Here is a 27,497-nt window from a genome sequence, read left to right as displayed (position 1 = left end):
CAGCCAATTGCCCAGAAGTCGTAGGCAGCTCCTGCCAGGAGATATTTTGGCCCTCCTAGGAGTCTGATTCCTGCACCCATGTACTCACCAAGACTGAACTCCTACAGAGCATGCCCCCACCCCAGGACACTTGCAATCACTCATGCGCTTCACACTGGCCACTAGCAAACCTGTAACTCCTGCCTTTGGCAAATGGATTTATTACAGAGAAACCCATACTCTGCATCAACTGATCACAGACCAGTATGCAATATTTCTACTGAATCAAATATATAAAACTAGGAAATTGCCAGATTGTCTTATTAGGTTGAAAGAAACTTTTTAGTAGTCCTGGGGAGCTTTCAAAATTCTCTTTTAAAAGTGATACTGAATAGCCAAGCTATAATTATTAAAAACAGAAGCACAGAATCTTCCAGCTTGAAGGACATAAATGTACATAAACCCATTAGAAACAAATTCTTGCTTTTGAATTGGTCAACACCTGGGAACTACACACAAACAAGGCATGTTTTGATTTACATCAGGGTATCAAGAGACATCCAGGAACCAGGCATGCTAGCATATGCCTGTATTCTTGGTGGCATAAGAGATTACAGCATGAGCATCACAAGTTCAAAAACAGCCTCAGGAACTTAATGAGGCCCTTGGGAAGAATTTAGAAAGATCCTGTAGCAACATAAAAAAATAAAAAGAGATAGGGATGGGGATCAATGCTTAAGCACTGCAGATATGATGATGATGATAATTTTACTTTTCTGCTCCCCCTTCGTTCTCTTCTCTGACCTTGGTAATCATATTTAAAACCTCTCACATTTTTATTCTGTCACAACATATATAAAATTGTAAGATATTTGAGACAGAAAATATTAGAATTACACATGGGCCTCTAAAAAGTTAACTTTAAGTATGAAACCAGAGGTTTAAAATATGATTTATTTGCTAAGGCCTTTAGTGGAAAAAAATAGATAATATGAAAGAAAATGTTCTTAAGGAAGTAGATAGATGGAAACTTAAAAAATAATTAAAATGCTGCAAATAAATGTTTATAAATTTAAACTAGAAATTTTGTCAACTATTCTATATAATATATACTTCTATATACAAAATTATACTATATACTAGGTTTACACACATATTTATGCATAGTATGTATAAGATCGTGTCATAATATGTGAGAGTTGACTACAGATGCAAAAAAAAAACTTAAAATACAGGAAAATTGAATCTAATCATCATATCTGCAGTGCTTAAGCATTGATCCCCATCCCTATCTCTTTTTATTTTTTTATGTTGCTACAGGATTTAACCCAGCAAAGAATGCTGTTTTCACATCTTCACACTGATGCAACACTTAGTTCCATCCCAGGGTGCCATTCCATTACCTCTGAATAGAAAAGAGGAGGAATGAAGTCAAACATTCTTTTCACACACCTATAGTACTTTTCTCAAGAAAGAGGTCATTTGCTGAAAGCAGTACATGATTGTAATTCCAAAGGCTCAGTAGGTTAATGCAGGAGGATCACAAGTTCAAAGCCAGAGTCAGCAACTTAGTGAGGACCTAAGAAATTCAGTAAGACCATGGCTCAAAATTGGAAAAAAAAAAAAAAAAAAAGAATTAAGAAGGGCTAGGATATCACTCAGTGGTTAAACATCTCTAGGTTCAATCCCTAATACCAAAATAAATAAATACATAGATAGGTAGATAGGTAGATAGATAGGTAGATAGATAAATAGATAGATAAAATAAAATTCCCTTAAGTCTGAACAAATCTGAATGGATTTGAAACAACTGGAAGCCTCACCACATTTCTACATTCAAGGATTTTCTCCAGAATGAGCTCTTTCATGCTTTTTAAAGACAATTGGAAAGTTGAAAGTGTTACCACACTTTTTAAAGGGCAGAACGGTTTTCCCTGATATGAATCTGTTGATGTCTTTGAAGGAAACTGTGAAAGTTGAATACTGCCCCACATTGCTTATTTACAGGATTTTCTACAGTATGAGTCTTTTCATACAACTGAACAAAACTAGAACATCTGAAGACTTTACATTTCTTACTTGCACAGGATTTATTTATTTGGCATAAATCTTTCAATAAGAATCTTCCTAGTCCATAGAAGAAGCGGGGAAAACTGGAATGTTTCCCACATTTCTCCCATTCACAGGGTTTCTCTCCATGAGTATTTTCATATATGAGCAGAAAAATGGAACATCAAACATTTAGGGGGTTTGTTTTCAAGTGTGAGTGAAATGGCTTTGAAGACAACTGGGGAAATGGAATGATTTGTCATATTTTTCATATTTAAAAACTTATTCAGTCGGACTTGGTGGTGTACACCTGTAATCCCAGAGACTCAGGAGGCTGAGGCTGAACGATCGTAAGTTTGAGGCCTCCCTCAGTTCCTTAGTAAGACCCTAAGGAACTCAGCAAGTCCATGTATCCAAAGAAAAAAGAAAAAAGAACTAGGAATGTACCTCAGGGGTAGAGCACCACCAGACTTAATCCCAGGGACAAATATATATATAGATATATTCATCAGTTTGAGCCCTTTCTTTGAAGTTGACAGGAAAATTAATTTACCACATTTTAAATTCAAAGAATTTTTTCCCAGCAAACTTTCTACATGTTTATAAGTGAAAAAGTAATAACAGAAGACTTTGCCAATTGTTTCTATTAGTATGATCTCTCTGCAGTATGAGTTCATTCATGTGAGTGAAGTTCACTGGATGAAACAAAGGCTTTTCCACATTGTTTACAATCATAGGGCTTCTCTCCAGTATAAGACTGTTCATGTGAGTAAAGGGTAGAGGAACAAGTGAAGGCTTTGCCACACTGTTTACATTTATAGGGCTTCTCTCCAGTATGAGTTTGTTCATGTATTTGAAGATAAGAGGAAGTGTTATAGGCTTTACCACATTGTTTACATTCATAAGGCTTCTCTCCAGTATGCATTCTTCCATGTATCCCAAGGTGACTGGAACTAGTGATGGATTTCCCACATTGTTTACATTCGCAGGGCTTCTCTTCTGAATTTGTTCATGTGAGTGAAGGTTAGATGACTGAGTGAAGGCTTTTCCACACTGTAGAGCATCTCTCCAGTATGAGTTCTCCCATGCACATGAAGGTGAGAGGAATGAGTGAAGGCTTTGCCACACTGCTTACATTTATAGGGCTTTTCTCCAGTATGCATTATTTCATGGATCTGAAGGTAACTGGGTTTAGGAAAGCATTTACCACATTGCTTACATTCATAGGGCTCCTTTCCAGTATGAGTTCTCTGATGTATTCTAAATAAACTGGTCTAACCAAAGACTTTCCCACATAACTTACATTTAAAACTTCCATTCCCAGTGTGCATAATCATGAGATTTGAAGACTTTTGAGTAAAAAAAAAAAGGGGTGGAGGTTGACCACCTTCATAAGATTTCTCTCCAGAATGAGGTCTTCTAAATAATGAATAAAAATGAAAACCTTCCCACATACCTTACACTGAAAAGGTTTATCTCCACTGTGTGTAATCATGTGTCTTTGAACACTTGTGAGAGAAGAAAAGGCTTTACTACATTGTTTATATTAATAGGATTGCCACCAAATATGAGTTTCCTTGTGTCTTTGAATGGAACTGGAACAAATGAAGACTTTCCCACATACTGTACTTTTATAAAGTCCATCTTGAGGTTGTATTAACATTTCTGTATGAACACTTTTGAAAGAAACCAGTGATTTCCTATACTGTTTAAATTCACACGGGTTCTCTTTACATTCCTCATGCTTGTAGCTTTTCTGCTCAGAGTGAGATGTAACCTGCCTATGAAGGAAAGAAGGACATATGAAGTCTTTTGCATACATAATTCAGTCACATGGATTTACGCTATTAAAATTTATCTTTGTCAGGTTAAGAATCTCACTGAAAGTTTCCCCACATTATCTTCTTTACCTTTGAGGTTTACCATATGACTTCTTGGAATAATGATCACCACATTATCAATATTTGATTCATTCATGATTTTGTATTTATTCATGGGTCTTAGGCTTACATTACTACCAACATCAGGTAAAGGTGAGATTTTCTTACTTGTTCAAATTGCCTGAAAATAAAAGAGATTCAAAGGAAACAATCCTTTGCAATACAGCTTCCCTATGGCTATTATCCAAATAGTGATATTCACACTAGCAGTTTCATATTATTTTCTGCATGTCAAGTACTTGAGAAGACTGAATATCTGTCACAGATAAGTATATATTTCCAGTTAAAAAAAAATCTTATAAAAATAAATTAATTTCAAGTTGTGCATATTCCTAAGTTGGTTTGTTTTAAAAATATGACATTCTCAGATTCCCTCAAGGACATTGCTTCCTTTTATGAGTATGATTACTTTAGATTGCTCCCAGAATTTTCAATCTGATCTTCAATGTTCTTGCCTTCTCCTTTCCCTCCCCCCCATAGAACACCAATCCAGAATTATCATTATGACTTCTTAGGAACTAGAAATTCCTTAACAAATTCTAGGTGCCTTTTTTGCTGCAATAATTCACCAAATGATTTCCTTTTCGCGTTCCACATAAATGACCAAAATAAACATTAGATCTCTATTTGATTAAATAAAGAAACATCATTATTCCCTATAGAAGCCAGGTTTCTGAGGAATTCCTGCATCACATCTCTGTAAAGTTTCTTCTGAGGTAGATCCATCAAAGTTCACTCCTCCTGGGTGAAGTTCACAGCCACATCCTCAAGGGTCACTGAGATCTAAAATATCCCCCAAATGTATGGTGGAGGCCAGGAGAGATTGACAGAATGAGGAATCAATATTCAAGAAGCATGATGTATAATGATTCTCTGGACTCACAATCAATTCCATGATTTGGTCCACCAAATCTTTACTGCACTTAATTCCTTAGTTATTCCAACACTGTAATTGGGTCACTCAAAAGGAAAACAGTAGAGTGTTTTACAGCCTTCCTTTGATGAGTTCACAGTAAGAAAGACAGGCTCCCACATCACTCCTAACTTTTTTGTTGGTTGCACCTTCAATACCCATTCTAACAATTCCTGTGGAGTAGAGAGCAGATATTAGCACCCCCAATATTACTTATACTTAGAAAGAAAGTTAACTGATTAGGAAATTGCTAGAATCAGGAAACTCAGCATTTGGGACAGATCCTGCCAACCACAGTGGTTTACTGTGCCTACAAAGTTAATGTAAACAACTTGGCATTTACTGATCTACTGTTTCCTTCTTAAAGTATATTGTTTCTTCCTTTAAAAAGTGCCTATATTCAGCCCCCATGCAAAAACTCTTGGTGTGGGGTCACTAAGGAGTTCACTCAGAAAACATTTAGAAAATCTTTCACACAGGTGGTCACAATGTATTAACTGGGGACTGAGCTCATCCTGTGTGATTACACCAAGAGAAGAACTACAATTTGCAGGCGCTTTACTCCAGAACCACTTTAGCCAACTAGTAAAGTACAATGATTAATAAACACAACAATTTGGTAATTTGGTTACTGTAAAAGCAGAATGAGGTAAGTGGAAAGATAGCATGTGTCTTAGAAATAGGTGATATCACCCCAAGATATCACCTTGTCCAAATAACATCCTTACAAAGTTTTATATAAGTCTCAAAAACAGTATTCTTAATAAATAGCAGAAACTACTTTTCTAATTTTCATAGCAATAATGAATGATAAATGACTGTCAATTTCTTCTGAACAGTAGCCAGTTCATTAGCATAAGGTACAGTTACGTGCCACATAGCCATATTCTGCTCAAGGGTCCTTTGAACAAAGATAGGCCACATGTGCAATGGTTGTCTGTTGAGAAAGAGATTCCTCATGCCTGTAACGATGCTGTTACAAATAAACCAAACACGGGAACACTTCCAGGGTGAGGTAAATCAGCCCGATCCTCACCTATTCAACACAGTCTGGGTGTGAAACAGGCCACCACAAGTACAACTGTAAGCACACTATGGTGTCTGCACAGTGATGGAACAGTCAAAAATATCACCCACCAGAAGGTGCCCCTACCACTGACATACAACCATACTCAAGGACTTAAAACATGTGACATTCTGAGCACCACAATATCAGCAGAGATTAGAAAGGTACCATGAGAAAGCCATCATGAGCTGGCCTTCCCAGAATGGAAAGATGAGTGACAGTAGATGTCATGGAGAGAAATCACAATGATGCTGTAGGCAAACTGGAATCTAGGTGGCAAAAGGCATTCCATCCCTCTATTCTGTAGACAAAATTCCATTTATTATACATTCAAATGTGGAAGACTAACACTTTTGAAAAGCATAGAAGAAATGTAGTTTTATTTATTTGTTTGCTTGTTTATTTATTTATTTATTTATTATGAGGCAAATTAAAAAAAAAAAAAGGTGGGATTAAACCAAGGGCACTTAGCCACTGAGTCACATCCCCAGCACATTTGTTGGTCTGAAACAGTACTCACTAACTTGCTCAGGGTCTCGTAAGTGGCTGAGGCTAGCATTTAAACTTGTCATCCTCTTGCATCAGTGTCCCCAGCTTCTGGAACTACATGCATGCACCACTGCACCCAGTGGAAATTTAGTTTTATAGAATAAGCTAAACAATTCTACAAAAATGATGAGCAGTAAGGAAAAAGATAAACACACCAAAATGACACAACAGGGAGTCTGGAACCATCACAGTACTGTCATAAGCTACACAATTCTATAAAAATCATAAGCACTAAAAAAAAAAAAGATCAACATACACCAAAATGACAGAATAGAGAGTCTGGAACCATCAGACTACGGCAATGAAACAGAACAGAACTGAAAGCCTGGAACCATCCTGGTACTGCCATAAAATACACCAGAATAGAGCCCCCAAAATACACTCACACAAATACATCAACTGATCTTTGAAGAAGAAAAGTCATTTAAATCCAAAATGACGATGGCTCCAGGGAGAGGGAGTGCTCCACAAGCTTGCCCTCCAGAGAAAAGTGGAAACACAAGCAGAACCGTCAGAACAAGAACATCATCATGACCAAAAGCCCTGAACTGTTCACCACAGCCACATGAAGCAGTCATGAAGAACAGTGGAGAATAGAAAGCATGATGTGGCCTTCACTCCCCTTTCAGACGGTCCCTCTCTTATGTAGGACAGTGGCCTCACATCTCAGTGTGAGACCCTGGTCACTGGCTACACAATGCACACAGCATATCTCATCCAAGTTTCTGTGTTTTGTACTAAAATCACCACAGGATTATCTTAATGTTCAAAACAACCTTCACTCTTCTATGTTAGAAACAATCACTGTGAAAAATTAGCAGAAATTCCTTAAAAGAATTTAAGTAAACAAACAGCCTGCAATTGGTAAGAACAGCAGATTATTGTTTATCCAGTCAACCATCACCTAAAATCTGATAAAGAATGCTGCAGGAAAAGTGTTTTTTGAAATCAGTTTTCAAAAAACACCCAGGTTCAGGAGGCTGAGGCAGGAGGCTTTCATGTTCCATGCCAGCTTCAGCAACTTAGTGAGGCCCTAAGCAAGCTGGCAATAATCTGAATCAAAATTTAAAAAAAAAAAAAAAAGAATTATAGAGGGGGCTGGGTATATAAATATAATTATAATTATAAATATATATATATATATATATATATATATATATATATATATATATATGAATCTCTTCCAGGGTGGGACACGTACATCATTCAGGACGAGATGAATTCATGTGTCTGACTATCATCATTAATATTTGAACCAAAATAAACTATTTTCCTCGGGTGGGATGGCCAGGGCCTTTAATCCCAACAGCTTGAGAAGCTGATGCAGGAGGATCACAAGTTCCAGGCTAGGCTGGGCAACATACCCAGATCCTGTCTAAAAATAAAGCTTAAAAGGGATGGGGATGAAGGACAGCAAAATGAACTAGATATTACTATCCTATGTGCATATGTGACTACACAACCAGTGTGAATTTACATCATGTACAACCAGAAAAAGGAGAAGTTACACTCTATTTATGTATGATGTGTCAAAAATGCATTCTCCTGTCATGTATAATTAATAAAAACAAAGTAAAATAAATAATTTACGACAAAAAAACAATAAACAAACAAAAAAGGGCTGGTGATGTACCCCAAGATTCAATATTCCTAGTACCAATACAATCTCCCTTATTTCATTTAAAACACTTACTTTACCCAAACACAGTTTGTGTCAGGTGATTATTCTTTCCCCTCAAGTATAATATTGTATAACAGAAAAAAAAATGCTTTCAAAGTGTTATTCTTGCCAGGAATAGTGGCACAGGCTGTAATCCCAGGGACTCTGAAGGCTGAAGCACGAGGATCAGATTTTGGGGGCTAGCATCCAAAATACCTGGGAGAAGATCTCTTAAAAAAAAAAAAAATTAAAACAACGGGGAGGGGGGGCTGGGATGTCACTGACAAAGCTTCCCTAGTTTTGCTCCCAATATAGATAGATAGATAGATAGATAGATAGATAGATAGATAGATAGATAGATGCTTTGCAATATTTCACAAGGGGGAAAAGTGAAAATTGCTAAGATGTGTCCGTTGGAAATAGCAGGAAGAACGACAATTTGACAAAGCTGTGGAGCAGATGGCGCTTCAGAAAGCAGAGGGCAAGTGCAGTTTCAGCACCCACAGCCAACTTCAAAGGCGCCTAAGTGGGGGAAGAAAAGCGATCTGAGGTCCTACTTGGGACACATGTGGAAGAGTAGGAGTACACAGCCGGCAGGGAGGGGAGAGCAAGCAGGGACCCAAGCCGCCCACTCAACACTCAGAGCCACGGACCAGGGCCACCAGCGGGAACTGCACGTCCGCAGTTGACCTCAGGGACTAGCCACAGAGCTCAGCCCTCAGGCCCAGGGGACCAAGGCTAGGGCTACCTGCCAGGGGGGGAGAAGGCCGCACGCCTGCTTCTGACTTCAAGAACCTGCCCCTCAGCCCAACCCGCGGGACCAGGGGACAGAGACCGGGGCCACCAGCAAGGACCGACTCTGCCAGGCTCCGCAGTTCACCAGCACTCCAGGCCTCAAGGCAGGCGCTGACAGGTGCCCTCAGCCCTGGTCGCTAACTTGCCATTTCTGCTTTCCGTAGGGACACGATGTCCTCTCGAGGGACCTTCAGGCACACAAGCTAGCGCGGTACACAGGCTGCGCAGTCACCTGAGTCTTCCGAGCCGAGGACGACGGGCTCTGAAAGGTAGGAACGGAGTTGCTGAAGAAGAAAAGACCGCCAGACCGCTAAAGCCCGCCAGGCCTCGGAAGCCCGCCCTCCCCCGCCGTCGGCGCACCTGATTGGACAGTTCCACCGGGCTTCCCTGATGGACCGCCTCCAGGCGCGGCTCCGCATAGTGAGTGACAGCTAACATCACCCAATCAATGGCAGACCTAGGCTAGAGGGACAGATCCTTGGGCCCCGCCCTGTTTCTCGCGGGCCTCATTGCGTTCTGGAAACCAATCCCAGAAGGAAGCCTTTGCTGGGAACCCGACACAGAAGGTGACCTCTGGGCCTGGGCTGTGGCTCTAGGGAAAGGCTTTCCTAGCACAGGTTGTAACCTCACCTCGGAAAGGAACAGCAATGATAACAACAGTTCCTGGGGAGTCTGAAGCAGGAGGAGCCCAAATTCACGCCAGCTTCTGCAAACAGTGAGACCCTGTCTGGAAATAAAGTAAAAACTGTTGGGGACCCGCCTCAGAGGTCGAATCACACTGGGATTATTCCACAGTACCTCAAAAAAAAAATTGAAACTTTTGTCACACATATATGATATCTAAAAATGCAAACAGTTTGGCAATTACTTTAGTAATTCTCATCACCTCCTGCCACTGTTTTTTAGAGGAGGCAGCCTGAGCTATGAAAGGAAGCAATTGGTGTTGGTGCCTTGGCTCAGTGTCCCATCCCCAGCAGAAGGCGGGTGGGAGAAGGAGGCAATCATGTAAGGCAGCAATGTGCAGTGGAAATAAATTGGATGCCTGTGCATTTTTTGTACATGTTCTACATTCTACGGTTAGAGGAGTCCTAGGCAGTGTCCTGACTCTGGTGATCCCACAGGTCAGGTCAGCTGTTTACACCAAAACCAAATAGAAAAAAAATGTCATGATGAAAAGCAGGAAAGGAACTTTGACTAGTGCAGCTGCACCAGGAAGACAAGGGAACCCTGTGCTTAGCCCTGTCTTCAGGGGCTGACAAGGATTTTGAGGTTTTATAGAAAGAGTGATCATGGGCAAGTATGTATAGGAAATACTCTATGTAAGGTTTGCTATTATCTGTGGCTTCGAGGATCCATGCATCCATGGATCCTATAACATGTCTGTGAGCTCATGTGCATTTGTCCCCTTGACACCCATCACTTCATTGCACAGACTGACCTCACTTTGTGTCTCAGGAGTCCCCCCTCTCATGTGTTCTTCCCATGTCAATCATTCAAAGACACCTACATTTTTTTAAAAAATCCACAAGCCCACCTGCTCCTGCCAGGAAAGCAACATACTCCCAGATGCTGACCCAGTGCTCTCAGCTTCCTGGGTTTCAACTGATAGTCAAACCAGAAAGAAACAAAAACCCTGCTCAGCTCTGCTCATAGAGCCTGCATATGAAAATATACTTGGGGCAGATAAGGCCTGTGGTATCTACCCCTTCCTGGAAAGTAAATAAAGTTTTTTTCTTTACTGTAAACTTGGACTTTGTGAAGTCTTCCACATCCTGCACACTGGCCCTAATTCATGCTACCTAACAAAATCGCCCATGAACAAGGGGGGGTGGGGGAGCTAATGTATAAAGATCATATCTCCACAAGTGTGGAAAAGCAGCCACACACCTGTCCAGGGCTGAAAGCTGAATTCCAGGTGGTTTTTGTTGTTGTTGTTGTTGTTGTTTTGTTTTGTTTTTTTCTCTCTCCTATTCTAGGGATTGAATCCATGGCAGGGGCCACATCCCCAGTCCCCTTTTTATGTAGTACAAAGAAGGTGGGAGGGAGCATATATGTAATGGGTTTTAGAATATAACTCCAGATGGTGACTCCAATCTATTATTGATTAAATAAAGAAAATGACAAAAAAGATTAGGCTGGGCATGGTGGCACACTCCTGTAATCCCAGTGGCTTCAGAGGCTGAGGCAGGAGGATTGCTAGTTCAAAGCCAGCATCAGAAAAAGGAAGGCACTAAACAACTTAGTGAGAACCAATCTCTTAATAAAATACAAAATAGCATTGAGGATGTGGCTCCATGGTCAGTGCGCCTGAGTTCAATCCCCCATAACAAAAAAAAAAAAAAAAGAAAAGAAAAAAAATTCTAATTATACCATTTCTCTCCCTTTAATGTCCTCAAAAGACATAGTTTTACATAATGCTAAAACTATTCCAGCCAATTACTGTTCAATCTATAATTTTATAGGTATGATATATAAAATAATAATATGCAAAAACAGAATGTAGAAAAGGGATATACAGCTATATGTGTAGGGGAATATAGAGCTATGTAGGATAATGTTTCTCTTTATCTGGAATTGTTAGAATGAATATGTGGATGATTCTGATGAGATATACATGGTGTGAGAAATAAAAAGTCCAAAGATCAATTTCCAGAATATAGTATTTAGCCCTTAAATGTAAAATTGGAATGTAGGAAAGGCAGCCTGATGGGAAACAGAGCATAATTGGAGGTTACCAAACAGCACCACAGCTTCTGCATGTGGCAGATCCAGAGTTCATGCACCTGAAATACACTTGACCCACAGTGCCGGGGTCCTGCCCTAGCAGGGTCCAGGGAGTCCTGAAGGATGAGTGGCGTCGTCAAAAAGATGAGACAGGAGTCATTCCATTGGAGCAATCTCCAGAGAGAGAACTCTAATGCAGCTTTCTCTGGGTCATCTTTTATTACAATTTTTCTCATCATTATGGATTCAGAATACGTCATTGATTATATAATTTAAAACTTTGCCAAGACATGACATGTCCTTAACCATGATTGGGGGGTACAAAAAATGTAACATTAATTTACATTTTTCCAGGATATGACCTTTAGTTATTTAATTATTAAAAGTACATAATCATTAATAAATACGTCACTAATTTACATTTTTCAGATTTTCCCAAGATTTACTATTTTCCACAAGATATGCTATTTTCTTATTAATTAATGCCAAACTACGTAACCAGACTCTCAGTCTCCTAACCAATCATTAACCTTTAAGTTTAAAGTACACTTGTACTTTATTTCTAATCTAAAATTCCCATCTAAAAAAGTCCCCTTAAATCTTATACTTAAAACATCCTAAAGTTTATAAATTATTCTTAAAACATATCAGAAACCCATACAACTAAAAATTTAAGAATTTCTAAACTTAAGAATCTAAATAAAATAATATTTCTAACATTATTCTAAAACTGTATCTTATAAAGCTATTTTAATTAATTCCTAAATTTATTCTCATAAAACTGGTTGAGCTGCTTTCTCAAAGAGTTTCTTTGTTTCTCAGTCAAGGTGCACTTGTTCTCATATCTTTATAATCTTTCTCAATAGAAAGTAAGTTCTAAACATCAATCCACTTTCCACCAATATTAACTATGCTCATCATATATCCCTATGTAAAGTAAAAAAGGGTTTATAAAAAGAGAAGAATATATCTTTATATGTTTTAACTTTCCTAAGTGTATAATATAACTTTCCTTAATCAAAAATGAGACTACATGTGGTGAACTTTGTAAAATAAGCACAATGATTAGGTTTTCTAAGAGGCTGGAAATACGGGCTTGGGTTCTAGTTGATATAATCAATGTGGTGCCTAAAATTCTCATGACCTTTCAGAGGATGATTGTTGTCCATTGTCAGATTTGTCCTCAATGAACTGAGATAGAAGAACAGCCTTCTACTTTGTCCTTGATATGCTGAGGGGTAGTAGAACAGCCTCCAAGGCATGAAATACCTGTTATTTTTCAGCCATCTGAAATTTAATTTGTTTGGTATTTAACATGCTCATGCCTCCTGTCAGGAACATAAGCATGAAAATGAAAAGTCCCAATTACATAAAAAAGGGTCTCATGGTTTTGGTTTCCCACCAACCAGCGCGGCTTTGCCAGCATTCATCCTCACTGTGACCCTGTCAAGACAGTGGGAGAGCGGCTTTGCCAGCACTTTTTCTCACTGTGACCCTGTCAAGACAGTGAGTGGGGGATCACCTTCACCACCACAGGAGGTAGGTGAAGGGATCAACCTCACCAACAGAGATAGAAATATCTGTTAGTTTAGAAGAAGTAAAAACTCTGTACATGCCAAGATGTACTCAATACACAAAGACTTTCCTGCTGCAAGGTAACAAAGGAAAGTGAGGACAACTAATGGTATATTTCTTTAAATACATAAATATAATTTTTTTTGATACCAGGGATTTAACTAAAGGGGGCTTAACCACTGAGCCAAATTTTCAGTTCTTTCTAGTTTTATTTTATTTTGAGACAGGGTCTTGCTAAGTTGCTTAGGACATAACTAAGTTTCAGAGACTTGAAATTGCAATCCTCCTGCTTTAGCCTCCCAAGACCCTATGGTTGCAAGTATGTGTGACTGTGTCTGGCAACACATTACTTTAAATGACCCAATGGGAGACAGTGGAACCCAGGTGATGATCCGGAAGATGAACACCCAATATTACTTAGCCAATGAGAAACTGGGTTAGGTAGAGGGGACCTTGTGCACCTGAGGATAAAATGCTGATCATAACGGCTCTGGGTGTGCCTGCTTCCCCAGACATTCCATCTTGTGAGACCATCAGTAAAGCTGTGCTTTCTCTGTACCTTTGTCTCAGTCTTTTAGGGTAAAGATTGAAGTCAATAGTGGGAACACAATGTAAAGAGAATTATTCTATAAAATGGGCCCACTGTGCTGATCCCCACATGCTTTCCTTGCCAAAAATCAATTTACCTGAAACCCTGCCCAGCCAACGTGGACAGGTGATGTCACATTCCTCAGCAAATCACCTATTATCTGCAGAAGAAATACAGTCAGGAAACACCCTTAGAGGAACCCAAATTACTTTGCAGGGAGAGACTTTTGTGACCCTTTTCACAGGCAAGATTTTGGAAGATAAAGATAATTTTTTTTATAAGAAATCCAATTAAAACCACTCGGCATGGACCAAGGTGACATAGAGTTGCCATGACAGTGGCGACTTGAAAATCTGATGTCACCCTACAGTCAGCCAAAAGTCAAGTGTATGGACCTGCACAGGCCTCTATGGAAACTTCTCTGGGATACAAATTGTTGTGGGGCCAGTCACTTAGAAAACACACCAATTTGTACAAATTGAGGAGTTTTTATTTAGCTGGCCAACCAGCAACTGCACCCCACAGGACCCATAACTGTCTCTGCAAAGAACAGCCCTGAGCCTGAGCATTTTAGGATATTTAAAGGCAAAAATCACATCTGGGTTGACATAGCTGCAAGCAGAGGTACAGAAGATGGATTGGGCAGTTAGCAAGATGATGCAATGGGTACATTGGCATTTCCCACGGGGCTTTCCAGGTTGGCATAGCAGCAAGCGAGCAGAAGGAAGTGGGTCAAAATGATCCTAGTACAGTACACATTAGAAAATGTTTACTAATGTCCAGACAATCAATCTGACAAGGTATCTTACCCAAGAAAAATGGAACAAAAAATAACAATTTTACATTGTATAAGAATTGCTATGTTGTGTTGCCAAGTGTGCTATGCTAGGTAACTATTAATGAGTACAGAGGTGGTGCTTTTCCATGGGAGAAGCATTTCTTACATGATATGGAATCTCAGGTAAAGTGGAGCCTATTTGGTCACTGCCCATAGAGCCTGGCCCATAACACAATAAAACTGGAGTGCAGGAGAAGCACAGTGTCCTTCTCCTCTCTGAGAGAAACCACATTCTCCCTTGAAAGTGTTCCCTTCCCCTTTTCCTATCCCTTCAATAAACTCATGCCTATTACCAGGTGACATGTCTGAAATTTTTCTGACTTGATTGCAAGAATTGAGATTTGAAGGGGATCTTTATTCTGCCTCAGTTTCTCAGAAGGCCCAGGTCTATAAAAAGGCAATTATTTGGGTTGGACAAGTGAGCATATTTCTCACACATGATAAGTTATCACTAGACCAATACATAAAAACACTGAAAACAAATCATTGAAGACATTCTTCATTAGCAAACAAAACAAAATAGAGCTGTAGCCTGATATGGTGGTACAAACCATGCTGGTAGGATCAAAAATTCTAGGCCAGCCTCAGCATCTTGGCCTCCACCTCTCTCAAAGTAAAACTTTAAAAGGGACAGACAATGTAGTTATAGTGCACCCCTGGGCTCAATCCCCGGTAAAACACAAACACACACAGTAAAGAGGAATAGAGGAATAAAAACAACATAAGAAAATAGAAGAATGTAAAAAGGCAGACATAAATTTTTTAACTGCATCAACAGTAAAATGAAATGTGAAATTACTAAAGAATCCTATCTAAAGCTAGAGATCATCAGGCAGAATAAAAACAAGGTCAAATTCTATATTATCTACAGGAGTCACTGTCTGGATGCAAATATATAGTTTGAAAACAGAAGGATATGAATCATACACCATGCAAGCACACAGCATGATTAAGCTATGCTATAGTACTTCTCCTAACATCAGGCAAACTGTTTCAAAACCAAAAATTTGCTGATAGATAACAGCTATGAGTCATGAAAACATGCAGTTAAGGTGTTACTGAATGTTTCATCCTCTGCCCCAATGCCAATCCAATAATAACATGACTTTGAGAGAAAATGTATTTAAATTTTTTTTTCTATCAAAGGAACAGCACATGAGTTCCTGTCCCAGAGGCTGTGATTCTGATCATCAGAAGAAACAGGGGGCTTTTTTTGGCAAGGGGAATGCCTGGGACTGAACTCAGGGACATTCAACAACTTTTCCATATCTCCAGCCCTCTTCTGCATTTTATTTAGAAACAGGGTCTCACTGAATTGCTTAGCCCCTCACCTCTGCTGAGGCTGGCTTTGAACTCTTGATCATCCTGCCTCAGCCTCCTGAGTGGCTGAGATTATAGTCATCACCACTACACCTGGAACAAAGCAAACTATTTTAATAATAAAATAAAAAAGTCCTTAGTTTGAGTTCAATTAGAGTTTAGAATTAAATTATTCCACAGAGTCCTGTAGACTCAAAAGCTGGCAGTGTCCACAGAATATTAGATGATTAGCCTTCATGGCCTCCCCTGGATTATGGAAGCATCCTTTCACATTTTTACCAAGATGAATGATTCCAGGGTCAACTGAAAACACAAGCTGACTTTGGGACCGGAAATATGGCCTCATGTCTACACAGAAGAATGGGATGCCTTGAGAACAATGGGTGGGGAAGCAATGACAGAATGGCAGACATGCCACATCTTACTCCCATGAGAAGGTTGAGTTCTGGAGACTACTTCTGCTTCTTTGGGGACAGGATCCCAGGCCACCTGGGTTGCAGATGTAATCTGGGGCTCTAAACAGACTACTGCAAGACCCATTTCCAGGACAGTGACAATCCCAGACTGGTGTAAGTCCTCCACCCCCACATTTCATCAGCTCCTGGGGCCCAGAAGAGAAAATGTGATGAGGAACTTTGTCCCAGGTATGACCCATATCTCCTTCCTGGCTGCTTGAGTGCATGCAGGTTGGAACTCTGGCCCTCTAGGAGAGTCTGAGTAGGAAGTTGTGACCCACAGAGGTGTGCTTTTGCCCTAGTGGGCGACCATATTTTCCACAGTCATTAGAGCCACAAAGGGCTTGGGGGGTAATGTTTGCCTGTCTTCTGGCAGCAAGGGAAGGCCCAACAGCCTAGAAACAAGAGTTCCTTTAGAGGGGAATTTGAAATGGAAAGAGAGGATTGAAAATCTTCTGCCCACCTCAGGTTCTATTCCTTCCATACTGGATGCATGTCTAGACAAATATCCAAGGAAATTCTTTCAGCATCCTCTTTTGCCCATGTTTAAAGTGAAAGGTAATGTGCCTAGGGGAGGATGCCTTGGTCTAGGTAAATCTGGGGTCACTGGTGGATGGACACTTTGTCACACACTACAGAAAAGAACAATACTGGAGCTGGGGTTGGAGCTCAGTGGTAGAGTGCTCGCCTAGCACATGTGAGACCCTGGGTTCAATCCTCTGCACCACATAAAAATAAATAAAATAAAGATATTGTGCCCAACTACAAGTAAAAAGTAAAATATTAAAAATAAAAAGAATAGTAGTAATGACAAGATTCTTCCCAGGGCTGTCTTATATCTTGGGCTAGATCAGATGACCTGGATGGCTTCAGTCCCATGCCTCCTGTTTTCCCAAAGTAAATGATTTATGGCCTCTTTCACTTGTGTGGGTTGGATGCATGGGATGTTTTCCACATGACAGGCACACATGTGGGCACCAGCAAGTGGTGAGAGCAGGCGCACACTAGACAGTGGGGGCGAGGAGGCTGCCCTAGGGTTCTGAGGGAAGCCTCATGGAAACCAAGCCTTCCTTGAAGTCTCCTGGCCTTCATGTCATAGCTCTGTAAGTGGAAGAACCCCCTCCTTACATAAGGTCAGTTGCACCCTCTTCCTCAGCAGAAGGATGAAGTTGTGACCCACAGAGTTCCAATCAACCCCCCAGCTCTGAGGAGACAAGCTGGCCAGTTTTCACCCAGCCTCCCCCTTGGATTCCAGGAAGATTATGAAAAGAGCTGATGTCCCTATCCCTCATTGGTGACAGCACTTCCTAGCTCCTATTATTATGGTGAGGGAGAAAAGCATTTAGTTTTTATGATTAGTTAATGCTAGAGTTCAACATGGTATTAACTCTGTCATCTATAGCTTTGGTGTTGTCCTGTACCTGTTATAGGGACAGATGAGGCAAGGCACTGAAGATAGCAGGAAACAGTTTTATTTGGCTGCAACCAGGTTTGGAGGGCACAGCTTTTGGTGTAATCAATGAATCCCCTGAACCACAAGCTCAGGTAGTTCTAGAATTTTATACCCACTATGTAAGGAGAGGGACTCAGAAGTTCACAGTATGCAGAAATTCACATAAAAGCAGCTTTTTTTTTGTTAGTTTGTTTTTTTACTGTTTTGGGCAAGTTAACCCTTCAAGAACAACATCTAAGAAGGGGAGAGCTGCTTCTCCCCTTTCTTTCCTCCTTCCAGCTGTTACCATTGAGTCCATTTGGTAACTTATGCTAAAAATATAGACATCTCTGTGAAGCCCAGCTCAAGATCAGAGGCCTTGTTTGCACATTTCTACAAACTACTATACTGTATACATGGGTTTGTGAAAAACTAGTATGGGGTGACCAGCATCTGGAGTGCTGATTTCTTCCCAGCCAGTGGCCAAGGAAACAGGGCAACATGAAAATAGGAAGTTTATCTACATTGAACTCTTTTGTAGAGACTCATTTGCTGAGAGTCCTAAAATCAGCCACGGTGAAGATTTCTCGAGAGACTCTGTTAAGACTTTTCTGTTGAGAAAGGAGGTTCCACTTTATTACTTCACTTGCAGTGAAAGCATAAGTGAGATTCAGACTCCATCATTTCTCCTTGAATTAGGAAATACTGCAGGAGAAGTCATGTGAAGTATGTGGGAAGGGTGCCCCCTGCCTGGCTCTGCAGGATCACATGGCTGCAGAGCTTTGTGTCCAAGTTAGCCTTTGTCAGAGGAGCAGCAGGTGGAGACAGGCCACTGATTTTCCAGACTTGAGAGGTGCCAAGTATTTTCACAGAGCATATCAATAATCTTGGATAAACAGACAAATTAAAATAACATTGTGGGGACTATGTCCTAATCCAGGACAGAGGCAGCCTTTCTGTGGAATCATCTCCGTTATCAGAAACCAAAGGTTTACAACTGTCATTTTGAACATCATCCTCAGGAAACATGATAAAACACAGCAGCCATATTGAGGGTTTCACATTCAAATCTCACTGCCTTGCTAACCCATGTCCAGAGGGCAGCAATAAATGAGTCACTTTCTGGGTAAACTACTTGACTCTTTTTCAAGTAAATGTACCTCTTCATCTTCACATCTTAGAGATCTCTATGGAGATGCAGAGAAGCCATGGGTCCAGTCTCCTTTCACCTAGGGGTTAAGGCCAATGATTTGCTTTTATTTATGAGTGTGTTTCTCAGACCTGGACAACAGAGGCCAAGTAAGTAATGACACAAGACAACCCTGAGCCAAGGTTGAGGAGTGACATTCAGCAAGGTATTGATCTATTTTCAAGACATGTCAATTCTAGAGATCCGCTTGAATTTAGACCTAGCTATAGGCCGGGACGCAAACGTGGGTGGTGAGGGTAGGTCCTAAGGAGTATGAACATCTTCATGCTGAGCAACTGAGTCACAGAAGGTTTTTACTGTTTCCATAAGTTTCCTCCAGCCAGGGTGAAGAAGCCAATGCCACAAAGGTGTGTATAGGGATTCCTCTGTTGTGGCTAAGGGTGGGAACTCAGGATTTCTGGCAAAACAAATTCATTATAATATGGAAGTTTAATGACCCCAGCCACTTTAGCCTCCTCCCATACATCACCATCCCAATTTGCAGGATCCCGTCCTTTTCCAAACAGAGCTCTCACTTTAACTGTAGACACCTTCTGAGGCTCAGAGTTAAACATCCATCTTAATTCAGCCAATTGCACAATTAGAGCAACCTCAGCCCTTTGACTACAAGAGAGAAGAGTCTCCTTCAGAATACACTTAGCAGCTTTTAGATCAATTATATGTGATGGCAGCTTAGAAACTAAATTTTTGAGCTCATCATTCTCCTTTGTTACTTTTTTCCATGAAACCAGAAGCCACCAATAAACATCATCATATTTCTTAGTTTTCCAGAATTGTTCAAAGCTTTCATGTACAGAGTCACTAAACATCTTGCTTTTAAAAGTGGTGAATTGGTAGTATCAAATGTAGTTACTTTACAAATCTCTTTAAACAGTTCACGCCATGAATTATCAGTGCTCTTTTTAGTACCAGTAGGAGAGACTTTATTAACATTAGGTCTAACCAATTTAGACAGCCTCTCCAAAACCCACAAAACCAATTAAGAAAATTTATCCTTACAATACTTCCAGTGCCAATTAATGTATTAGTCAGTATTCTCTAGAAGAACAGAATCTGCAGGAAGTATAATTATAACAGGAGGACTTAGTAGGTTGGCTTATGTAACCAGAAGCTGGATAATCCATTATGGCTTTCTGCAGGCTGCAGAGCTGGAAAAACCAGAAGCTGTGCAGTCCAAAGGGCTGAGCCCTAGAACAGGAGGTACCAACAATGTTAATCTAGTCCGAGAACAAAAACTTCTGGGGCATGGCTTTGGAAGATTGAAAAAGGGATATTCTGATATCCTCAGATGATCACAGCAGCAATCTAGAAAACATGCAAGAAAAATAGAGCTTGCATTTGCTGCTGCTTTCCTGTTTTTCCAGTTTTTATTCTTTCCCATGCTTAGGGAGAGTCTCCATTTCAATTGGCTAACCCAAATGCCAATCATTCCTTGACACACCCTCACTGACATCTTTTAATCCTTGGCATCTTTTAATTCAATCAAATAGACAATTCAAATTAACCAATACATGTTTCAAATGACCACTATGATATTTGTGTTCAAAAAATCAACCTAAGGTCTGTCATCATGGCTTGCACACTTTTCGAGCCATGTTTTATTATTCCATGTGGATTGTGATCCCAGGCTGCAGGTGGGCTTAGCTTGACTGGAGTTCTGCTGGCAGGTACAGGGAGCATCACTTGGCACAAGAGGGAGGCAGAAGGCACTTGCATAAGATGAGCAAAAATAATAAAAAGTTTTATATTTATAATATAGGCTCTCTTGAAATTTGAAACAATGGAAGTCATTTTTTTAAAATTTTTATTGTTGGTTGTTCAAAACATTACATAGTTCTTGATATATCATACTTCACACTTTGATTCAAGTGGGTTATGAACTCCCATTTTTACCCCGTATACAGATTGCAGACTCACATCAGTTACACATCCATTGATTTACATATTGCCATACTAGTGTCTGTTGTATTCTGCTGCCTTTCCTATCCTCTACTACCCCTCCTCCCCTCCCCTCCCCTCCGCTCTTCTCTCTCTACCCCCTCTACTGTAATTCATTTCTCCCCCTTGTATTATTTTTCCCTTTCCCCTCACTTCCTCTTGTATGTAATTTTGTATAACCCTGAGGGTCTCCTTCCATTTCCATGTAATTTCCCTTCTCTCTCCCTTTCCCTCCCACCTCTCATCCCTGTTTAATGTTAATCTTCTACTCATGCTCTTTGTCCCTACTCTGTTCTTAGTTACTTTCCTTATATCAAAGAAGACATTTGGCATTTGTTTTTTAGGGATTGGCTAGCTTCACTTAGCATAATCTGCTCTAATGCCATCCATTTCCCTGCAAATTCTATGATTTTGTCATTTTTTAATGCAGAGTAATACTTCATTGTGTATAAATGCCACATTTTTTTTATCCATTCATCTATTGAAGGGCATCTAGGTTGGTTCCACAGTCTTGCTATAGTGAATTGTGCTGCTATGAACATTGATGTAGCAGTGTCACTGGAAGTCATTTTTTAAAACTTTTATACTTCTTTATATTTCCATGATATGAGTTACAAATATTTATTGAATACAATTTCATTAAATAATATTGTCATATCATGATATGAAAAGAGATCCAGGTCAAAGTAAAGTATCCAAAAGAACTTGAATGCACACATCTCTGTTTTGTCAGCCTCTGGATTCAATAAGGTAATAAGAGATCCACATGTCTATCCTGCAACAGATACTCTGCAAATATTTGGCATTCCACTTGTTTCTCAGAATGTCCTTCCAATTATTCTTGTTTAAATTATTGGTCAAGAAACTTGTATTTCAAGTGTTTATTCCAACTCAGTCTCCTAGTCAGTGGTGTATCTGGTAGGACAGACTTGTTTACCTGTATCTTAATCTTCATTTTATCATAATTTGTCTACATCAAATTTTCATGTTAGTAGAATTTCTAACTAGGTTAGTATTATCACAAAACCATATCTACCTCTGCCCAAATAGAACAATATATTTTTCATAGCTTAATTTAACTTAGTCACATTCTCCAAAAAGTTCCCCTGGAAAACAAGCATATTATAGAAAATAATCTCTGCTGCTACTAATGTAGCTATTATCCAACAGAAGACTCATAAGTGATTCCTACATCTGGTTGTTCCTTAGATCTCTAATTTACAAAAGAAGGGGATTTTAGTCACCATTACCTAACACCACTGACAGTTCTCCATCCTGTTCTGAAATAGCTGGGTTGCTCCCTCCTGAAACTAATTCTGGGCAGCAGGCAAGAGATGTGAAGGTGAGCAGGTTAAAAGAAATTTGCTATAAGTTTGAATTGAGTTCATCTTCAAGTCAGCAAAGTCAGGTGAAATGGCCAAGGCTCCTGTCCCTGTGGACTTGGACATTGGGGATCAATTAGAGAAAAAAGGAGGACATGTAAGTTTTGCTGCAGGAAGGTCCAGCACATCATGTTTAGCAGTTCATCCTTCTGATCCTCTTGTAGAACCTGAGTAAGTGAGAAATGTTTTACTGTTTCCCTTTGAACAATGTAATAGAAAAGGAAGATGTGTGGACAAAATAATAACACAGGGAACACTGAACAAGGGGAAGAGCTTTGTGATTCAGCATAAAGACAAAAGGTAGAGGTGGGAGCAATAAGCAATGAATGCGTTCTCATTTCTGCTCAGTGGCAGGCCCGACTGCTTAGCCTGGCAGACTGAGCACAGACCGGTGTTCAAACATTTTGAAAAATTCAAAAATTGTAATCAGGGAATCTTCTAATTACAAACTTACTTCTCTCAAATTTTATTTTTATTTTCATTTTTAAAAAGTTAAAGCAGTGCATTTTTATGGAGAAATGGAATGAAACATCAAATGATTTTACTTTGCTGGGGTTGTTTCCTCAAAACCAAACTGGCCTACTTCTCTTGCTCCTGATCATCTCTGTGCTTTTTCTCGCCTGTTTGGGGAACTCAAGGATGACTGCCCTCATCTTCTTGGACCCCCAGCTCCACACCCCCATGTACTTTCTCCTCAGCCAGCTCTCCCTCATGTACCTGATGTACTTCTCCTCCACGGTCCCCAAAATGGTGTACAACTTCCTCTCTGGCCAGAAAAGCATCTCCTTCCTGGGCTGTGGTGTGCAAAGCTTCTTTTTCCTGACCATGGCTGGTTCTGAAGGTTTAATCCTGGCCTATGCCTGCTTTGTGGCCATCTGCCACCCTCTCCACTACCTCATCCGCATGAGTAAAAGGACTGGTGTGAAGATGATCATAGGAACTTGGATACTGGGCTCCATCAGCTCCCTGGCACACACTGTCTATGCCCTTCATTTTCCTTACTGCAGGTCCAGGGTCATCAATCACTTCTACTGTGACATTCCAGCCATGTTGCCCCTAGCCTGTGTGGACACCTGGGTCTATGAGTACATGGTGTTTGTGAGAACAGTTGTGTTTCTCCTTGTCCCTTTCCTTGGGATCACTGCCTCTATGGACGGGTTCTTTTTGCTGTCTTCCACATGCGCTCAAAAGAGGGAAGAAAAAAGGCCTTCACCACATGCTCCACACATTTAACTGTGGTGATGTTTTACTCTGCTCCTTTTGTCTGTATTTATCTCCATCCCAGGAGTCTCTACTCCCCAGCAGAGGATAAGAACCTGGCTGTCTTCTACACCATCCTCACCCCCATGCTCAATCCCATCATCTACAGCCTGAGGAACAAGGAGGTCCTTGGGGGCCATGGGAAGAGTTTGTGGGATGTTCTCCCCCAGGAAGAAGTGAGCATGGCTGTTCCTGCTTCTCTGCATCACTTCTTTTCATGCAAACTTCAGAGCAGTGCTGACTAATAGAAGGATAATGCAAGCCACCTGTGCAAATTACATTTTTTTTTGAGAGAGAGAGAAAGAATTTTTTTAATATTTATTTTTTTCATTTTCGGCAGACACAACATCTTTGTTTTTTATGTGGTGCTGAGGATTGAACCCGGGCCACACGCATACCAGGCAAGCGCGCTACCACTTGAGCCACATCCCCAGCCTGCAAATTAAATTTTATAGTGACTCATTTAAAAGTAAAATTAATTTAAATAATATGTTGGTTATTATATAGATCCACAATCATTATGGATATTTATGTTAGGAAATATTATAATTATTTATGTTATGTTAGCAATGTGGACATTAATTATACATTATTTATATTTTATATGTTACACCTATATTACTATAATATACATAACAATATTTATACTGATATTAGATTGTTATCATTTTGAAACATTATGAATGTTCTTCAATAGTTTTTTTTTTTTTTTAATTCTAATTTGTCAAGGTTTTGTATGAATTTTGAGCTTATAGCACATAACAGTGTCCACCCTATACTTATCAAGTGTCCCAGAGAAACATGGGGCCTGAGTTTATAAAAGTCCAGGGACATGAAACACTTTCATGGTAACACTGTCTTGTTATAATGTTTTTTAATGCAGATTGTCAATATTTCATTAAAAAGTTTTACATCTGTATTTATCAATTATATTGGCCTGAATTTTTCTTTCCTTGGTGTGACTTTGTTTGGTATCAGGGTGACACTGACTTTATAGAATTAATTTTGCAGTCTTCCCTTCCTTTCTCTTTCATAGAATAATTTGAGGAGAATTTAAAGGCCTGGTAGAACTTGGCTAAGAATTCATCTTTTCTGGATTTTTATTAGAAATCTTTTAATGGTTGCTTCTATTTCATTTCTTTATATTGCTCTGATTAAGTTTTCTATATCCTCATGGAGTGATTTGGGTAGGTCAAAAATCTCTAGGAATTTGCAAGTTTGTTTGAGATTTTCTAGCTTATTGGAATATAAAATTCAAAATAGTGTCTGATGATAGTCTGGTCTTTAGTAGTTTCTGTGGTGATATTTGTTTTCTTTTTTTTTATCTCTAATGTTGTTAATCTAGTTCTTTCTTTGGGTTTGCTTGACCAAACATTTATCAATCTCTTTACCTTTTTAAAGAAACACCTCTGTGTCTCATTGATTCTTTGTATTGCTTGTGTTAGTCCCAATTTAATTGATTTTGGCTAGAATTTTAGTTATTTCTTTTCTTCTACTGATTTTGATGCTACTTTCTTTGTTTTCTAGAAATCTGAGGTTAAATGTTAGATTATTTATTTGATGACTTTCTATTTTTTTCAAATGTAGGAACTCAGTACTGTTATCTTTCCTCTTAGAACCACCTTTATAACTGTCCCAGATATTTTTATATGTTGTATCTCTATTTTTGTTCCTATTTTTTTATTTCTACTCTGAGTTCTTCTATGACCAATTCTTTAAGATGAAATGTATTATTCATACTTCAGATGTTAGAATGGTTGTTTTTTTCTCTGATGTTTAAATGGTGTAGAGTTCCTTTAATGAGCCTGTAGTATCCAGTATCCATAGGTAGCCTCTGAGTTGCCTTGTGGTCTGGGGTAGAGGGTATTTTCCTGTGGGGTTACTCTTTCCTGTCCTAGCTTGCAGGTTCCTTGAGATAGCTATAATCCTAAAGTGGGAAACAGGTGAGCTGGTGGGGCCAGGGAGGAGTGATTCAGTCAGGAAGGTGGTATATGAAGTGAGAATCCCTTGGACAGGTTACCTTAGCAATAGGTTGGAGCAGAGGCAGGTTATTGATAAGGGAGGAGGAAGGGCTCTGAAGGAATTAACATTTCAATCTCTCCATTCTCTGGATCTGATCCTTGCTTCTCTGCCTATCTAATTCTGGCTTCTTCAGGCCCAGGAGTCTTGGCTTATCAGCAGAGGATGAGAATCTAGCTGTCTTCTACACCATTATCACTCCCAATGTGCAATCACATCACCTACAGCCTGAGGGACAAGGAAGTCCTGGGGGCCACGAGAAGAGTATGTGAAGTGTTCTCCCCCAGGAAGAAGTGAGCATGACTGTCCCTGTGTTGAACCCTGATGCAATGAAAAGACCACCAACTCCAATTTTAAATCAATTAAAGCAAATTTGTATTTGTGTACACAAAGAAAGCTGATCAGTGGCTGTCTCTCTTAATGTGGGCTAGAAAGCAGCCCCCCAGCTCTTCAGGAACAAGGTTTATAGCACAAAAAGTTGCAAAGGGGAGGTATCTTGAGAACTTATAGTTAACAAGATTTTGACAAGCATAATACAAAGGCAGATAGCAGGTTACTGATCTGCATGGCATGATATTTCAAAGTAGAGAATAAATTCAGATCCCAACATCAGAATTTATGAGGAGCTGCTGAGGTTTCAGAGGGTTGTTATCTGGTCAAGGGGAGCCAGGATTTATCAGTTGCCACTAAGGTTTCAGAGAGGGTTGTTATATGGGCAGGGGAAGCCAGGCATGGGAGAGTTAAAGTCATGGGCAGGAATTCCAAACAAGTTTAGAAATTGCCGTAATTTATAGTAAAACAGAAATTAACTTTTCATGACTTTGTGACAAGACGGCTCCCAATCTTAAGGTGGAATTAGGCTAGGTTCATCACCTGCTTCTCTCTGTTGTGTTGCTCCATGCTGACTAGCACACTCTGGAGCAGAGCTGACCAAGAGAATTATGATGTGATTTCACATATGTAATTAATTTCTAGTAAGATGTTTATTAGTAAAATTAATTTAATATAGTGATCATTATAAACAAATATAAAAATAACTAATGAGTTTAATGGAATACATTAAAATCCATGTTAAGATGAATGATATAGATATTAACCATAATTTATGTCATTATAAGTTATCATATATATGATATGTTCTTATATATTAGTTAATGTTCTAATATTCATACTGATGTTGATATGTTAGCGCATCTACATGCTTCACATAAAATTATTATTTTCTGTAGACTTTGTTTTGCTTCTATTTTGTCAATTCTGTGTGTAATTCATACTAGCCCTCAAGTCCCAGCAACATGGACTATAAACTCTTCTAGTGACTCACAACACAGGAGGCCACTGTCCATAAAATCACAGGGTTTCTGGGAGACTCAAAGTTTTCTCCTTCAGGGAAGGAGAGGGTGGGGCCTGGTGAGTCACACCTTCCACAGCCCATAGTCACAACCTTGAGAAAAAACAGTTTTTCAAGTTCAGGCCCTTCCCTGCCTGGTGGCCTGGACCCTCACTTATCACAGAAGCTATCACAACCCAGTCACCTTGGCAACCAAACACCAAGACCACCAAAGGAAAGCTTGATGAAAGTGTCAAAGGGTGATAAACCAAATGAGGGGGCAGAAAATTGAGGCATATTCAAGGACATACTGTCCTCAGTGAGCACCTCTTCATCTCTTGGAGAAAGAGTAAAAGCGTCTTTGGCTGCTCAATTGGAACTTAGTCTTGTTTCTACTTCCAAAATTCCAAGAAGGAAAAACAATCCAGTCTACAAGGTCAAAAACTGGTGTTGTTTGTTCTTTCAGGAACATAC

General features: G+C 39.7%; 1 protein-coding gene and 1 long non-coding RNA gene across 2 annotated transcripts in view; one reads left to right on the top strand and one right to left on the bottom strand.

The window, feature by feature from the left end:
- LOC143399376 (uncharacterized) overlaps nt 1-9,268 on the bottom strand; it is a 139,683-nt gene extending 130,415 nt beyond the window's left edge. Inside the window, exon 1 of the long non-coding RNA XR_013091405.2 lies at nt 9,184-9,268. This is a non-coding gene — a long non-coding RNA (uncharacterized LOC143399376). The remainder of the gene's footprint in view (nt 1-9,183) is intronic.
- Nucleotides 9,269-23,053: 13,785 nt separating this feature from the next.
- On the top strand, nt 23,054-23,919 carry LOC143400196 (olfactory receptor 2L13-like). Its single transcript, XM_076857512.2, has 2 exons — nt 23,054-23,571; nt 23,700-23,919. The coding sequence occupies exons 1-2, from the start codon at nt 23,054-23,056 to the stop codon at nt 23,917-23,919; spliced, it is 738 nt and encodes a 245-aa protein (XP_076713627.2).
- Nucleotides 23,920-27,497: the final 3,578 nt, after the last annotated feature.

Source organism: Callospermophilus lateralis, chromosome 5 (assembly GCF_048772815.1).
Source record: "Callospermophilus lateralis isolate mCalLat2 chromosome 5, mCalLat2.hap1, whole genome shotgun sequence".
NCBI classification, from domain to species: domain Eukaryota; kingdom Metazoa; phylum Chordata; class Mammalia; order Rodentia; family Sciuridae; genus Callospermophilus; species Callospermophilus lateralis.
Note: the sequence above shows the minus strand (reverse complement) of the source record. Positions and strands in the feature narration are given on the sequence as shown.